A 3,952-nucleotide genomic window follows, 5' to 3' on the forward strand; every position below is an offset into this window, starting at 1 on the left:
TGGTGGCTTTGTCAGTTTGTTCCGTGTAGCCCTTTGGAGGCAGATCTGTGGTTATGATAAGGCGTAGAGATATGTTAATGAGATACACTGACAAGCTGAGCTGCAGCAAATTAAAAAGTCGACTGAAGAATGGAAATCAACTTATCTGAACATGATAAAAGAAAGAATAGACTTGACCAACAATCAAATAAAATAATCAGAAATTTGAAGGAATTGAGCGATGGCCACAAAATCAATACCTTCAGTGAAAAATTGCTTCAAGTGAAGAGAGCTGTAAAGGAAACAGCTAAAAAAAAAGGAACCGGGGGCTGATGCACAAACCTGATCACATTATAAGTTTCCACAGGGGCACAGTAGACTCACCTCCCCGTCACCACCTCCCCTCATGGAATTTAGACAGGAAGCTGACCGCCTGAGGGGATATATACAAGCTGCATTTCAAAGATGTTCTAGATATTTCAATCTGTCCGGCCGATGAGGAAATCTATTTTGAGAAAATGAAGCAAGTTCTTGTGGTGCTGATTTGCCTCAATATCATCACATTCACTGTGTTAGCAGGTGAGAGAGAAGTCAATGTATCTCTTTATTAATTTTGCTCTGATTACGGTATGTTTTTATGAAACTTTGTCATTTAAGTAAATCTTATAAAGGAACAACTTGCAGATACTACAGAATGCTGTCAAATTGCTCATCCCTAAGTGAGATTTGAAAATTGGTACCAACCAAATTTCAGTACTTGTAACAATGTCACTTATGGGACTGTACTGAACATTCATTTATGGGACTGTACTGAACATATAAGCAAATGTAAGTGTCTTTTGAGTGAAGTAGCTAGACAGGTTTCTCTCAATGGCCATAGAATATGTTCCAGTCTTTGGTTAAGTTTTTCAATGGGTTCATTTTTTTCATGGGGTTTATTTGATTGACAATCGTGAAACAATTGCTAGGAGGGAATAAAATGTAAAATTGTTTGGAGTACAATTCTGTCTCATGTTATTGGAAGAACAATTTTGATTTAAAGAAATAATAATTGGTGGTTGGAGATGGTTAGCATGGTCACGCTATTTCACTGTGTGTTTTGAAGCACACTGATTCTAAGGCAACAAAACCCACAAGAACCACATTAACTTAAAGTTATCTATTGGAATAGTGCTGGAGGTTCACCTTCTCCACCTATAAACTAGTTAAATTACTGATAGTCTGGTACTGTCCCGTGTGGTTCGAGTACACTTTCCCTTCAGTACTGGGTTCTCCTGGTATCAAGGGTTATTGTAAAGTGCTGTATCAACAAGATTTATTGTAAAGTGCTGTAATGAGAGAGCATCAATGACCACTGCAAGATGCTACTGATGGGTCATTTGACAGATAACCTTAACCAATGCTGAGGTTTCAGATGTTCTAAAGTGCATACATATGTATGCAAATGCTGTCTTACCATGCCAGGTAGATTCACAACAAAGTATGGAAATCAGAACTCATCCTGTACCTCCATCAGTCCTACATTAAGCTTAAAAATTGTTCTTTAAAACTGAGCATAATCCAAGTTGACATTTTGTAATTAATGATTAGCAATAGTACATCACTAATCAACTTTTTAATGTTCATTTTATTGGTTAAGAAGAATCATCAGATTGATTCTAGGGATATTCAGTGTAAATTTTCCTTTTAAATATTGCTTCTAGTACAAGAGAAAGCATGATAGATAGTTACACATGTTCACTAAAGTAACAAAGACTTTTTAAAATTAATGTTAAGGCAATTGACTTGCAAGATATTTAGCGCTGGAAATGGCACAATTTCAGATTTCAAGTACCATGTGCCAGTATCAAGCAGTCAGATGCAGTACAATCAACCCATCAGTTTGGTCTTAATTTGGTTGCTCCAGATTTTTTCTTTTCTTTCATTAAAACAATGAATCACATGCCTGTTATTTTTATTTCCAGGCCCTATTCAAATACAGAAGGACTGCTGCCGAAATTACTCAAAGACAATCCCTCAATTCAAGAGAGTCAAGGAATATAACATTCAGGAAAATGATGGTCGCTGCAGGATCAAAGCTGTGTTGTAAGTATTCAGACAGTGGCCCTCTCTGGAATCTGGCATTATATACCGTTATTAAGAGCTTGTGTCATACATCATTAACACTGTAAATCTATTCTGCTTCTTTCCAGATTCAAAGTGGGGAAGAGATGGGTCTGCTCAGATCCAAATAATGATGGAGTGAAAAGCCTTGTGAAAAAGCTTTCCAAAAAACAACAGAGGGGATGAAGATGATGTTGATTCTCTGACTGATGAGGACATCACAACTGTCCACCGAAGAAGAAAGTTTTCAAAAGGCGTTTTTCTTTAAGTTCGCTTTTCCACATTTTACACAAGTTTCCTTGTCACCAGAAAGTTCACAAATGCAAGGAAGGTTCAAACACACCATTTACATTTATTGAACCAACATCATTCTTTATTGTTGGTGCTGCTTTTAGACATTACTGATTTACTCGTTTGGTTTTATTAATGCTACAGGCATTGAAGTTGATAGGATGTGCCAGACTCTGTATGGACAATGGACAATTTGTATTTTCCCACTGACTGAATTTTCCCACTCCCGTACCCAATATTCTCACCTGGTTGGCTGAAGACAGTGACCAAAGTTGGGGCATCAGTCTATAGCAGTGATGACAGACTTGAAGAGGGGAGGGGGGCGGTGCGTCAGTTCAGCAGCTATTCGACCTGCTTGGGCACACAGAGTATTCTCAGGCAATTCCTTGATATTGCAGTCAAATCATCAAATTCTGATTTTGTAAGAAAAATAAATTCCAGCCTTTCTGAAGCAGGTCAAACCTTGCCTTATTTCAATCAAAAAATAAAATTTGAGAATGAATGTAAAATCCCTGTAATTACTGATTGATGGAGAATTACCCCATTTTAGTCATATGCACTTATAAACTTAAAAACAATTTATTTGTAGTTTATAATATATAACATAGTAACGCTATTCTATTAAAAAAAACAGAAGCTTAGCCAAAGTAACCCATTGTCAACAAAACTGATGATCCTTTACTACATCTTCTTACATTTCAACTGCCTTTACTGTCAGGCATGAACAATCATTTTTGTCATGTTACCATATTTTAGAAGGAGATTGAATGAAGGCAGTGCCCCTTTAAGTTGGTTGGAGAGAGAAATGTTGATTTCCTTTCATGACATGATATACAGTAACCCTGAGTCTTTGCACTGCAATGCACATTGAAATGATGGTTGAATGTTTAAATTATTGTTCAGTATTACTTCTATTTAACTGTATTTTCTAATGTTTCCCAAAGCCAGGGACTACTGTTAAAGGGTGACATGTTCTATTATTTATTTTGCTTGTAATTTGCCTATATCTGTTTATCAGATTTCTAAAATGTTGGCTATTATTAGCCTTTGCTATAATCCAAGCTGGGAATTCACATACTTCCTAAATTTTTATGACTCCATTTAAGCTTAAAAGATATCTACGCATATACCCCAAAGTGCTTTAATATCCTATTACCAGCTTGATTTATAACACTTGAACCTCTTGTCTACTGAATGTTTCAACTATTTTTCTTAGTTAACCCATTGTGTCTAGATTTGATGTGATAATAAACAATTCTGTTGAATAGGAACTTAAATTAAATGTAATTTAGTGGAAGGCAACCTGACTGCTTGCTTTCATCTGTTTGGAAGTCTCATTGCGGGGAGGAGGAGAAAGGAGAGGGAACATTTGCTCAGAAATTTTTTATCCCAGGTTTGGCACCATTGTGCCATATTGCTGAAATATCATTGACTGCTGGACGGTGAGGGGGCTCTGGGGCAGTTGCAATGCTAAGACACCTTACCTTGCAGCAGAACCCAGAATTCTCCACACAGGTGTCCTTTTCCTTTTGATACATTAATTAAAATTATTAGTTCATACAAGGTATTAACTAGGTTC

At 36.6% G+C, this 3,952-nt stretch overlaps 1 protein-coding gene across 1 annotated transcript; it reads left to right on the plus strand.

Moving 5' to 3' along the window:
- The first annotated feature begins 462 nt into the window (after window positions 1-462).
- Window positions 463-3,671, plus strand: LOC121275250 (eotaxin-like). Its single transcript, XM_041182671.1, has 3 exons — window positions 463-558; window positions 1,944-2,064; window positions 2,172-3,671. The coding sequence occupies exons 1-3, from the start codon at window positions 498-500 to the stop codon at window positions 2,266-2,268; spliced, it is 279 nt and encodes a 92-aa protein (XP_041038605.1). The 5' UTR covers window positions 463-497; the 3' UTR covers window positions 2,269-3,671.
- The last annotated feature ends 281 nt before the right edge of the window (window positions 3,672-3,952 follow it).

The sequence above is a fragment of the Carcharodon carcharias genome, chromosome 2, assembly GCF_017639515.1.
Source record: "Carcharodon carcharias isolate sCarCar2 chromosome 2, sCarCar2.pri, whole genome shotgun sequence".
Classification (NCBI taxonomy): Eukaryota; Metazoa; Chordata; class Chondrichthyes; order Lamniformes; family Lamnidae; genus Carcharodon; species Carcharodon carcharias.

Bases quoted from the DNA above. Each gene is read 5' to 3' on its own strand.
- LOC121275250 (XM_041182671.1), top strand. From the start codon at position 498: ATGAAGCAAGTTCTTGTGGTGCTGATTTGCCTCAATATCATCACATTC. The intron at 559-1,943 runs GTGAGAGAGAAG...TTTTATTTCCAG, and splicing joins CACATTCACTGTGTTAGCAG to GCCCTATTCAAATACAGAAG. The intron at 2,065-2,171 runs GTAAGTATTCAG...GCTTCTTTCCAG, and splicing joins TGCAGGATCAAAGCTGTGTT to ATTCAAAGTGGGGAAGAGAT.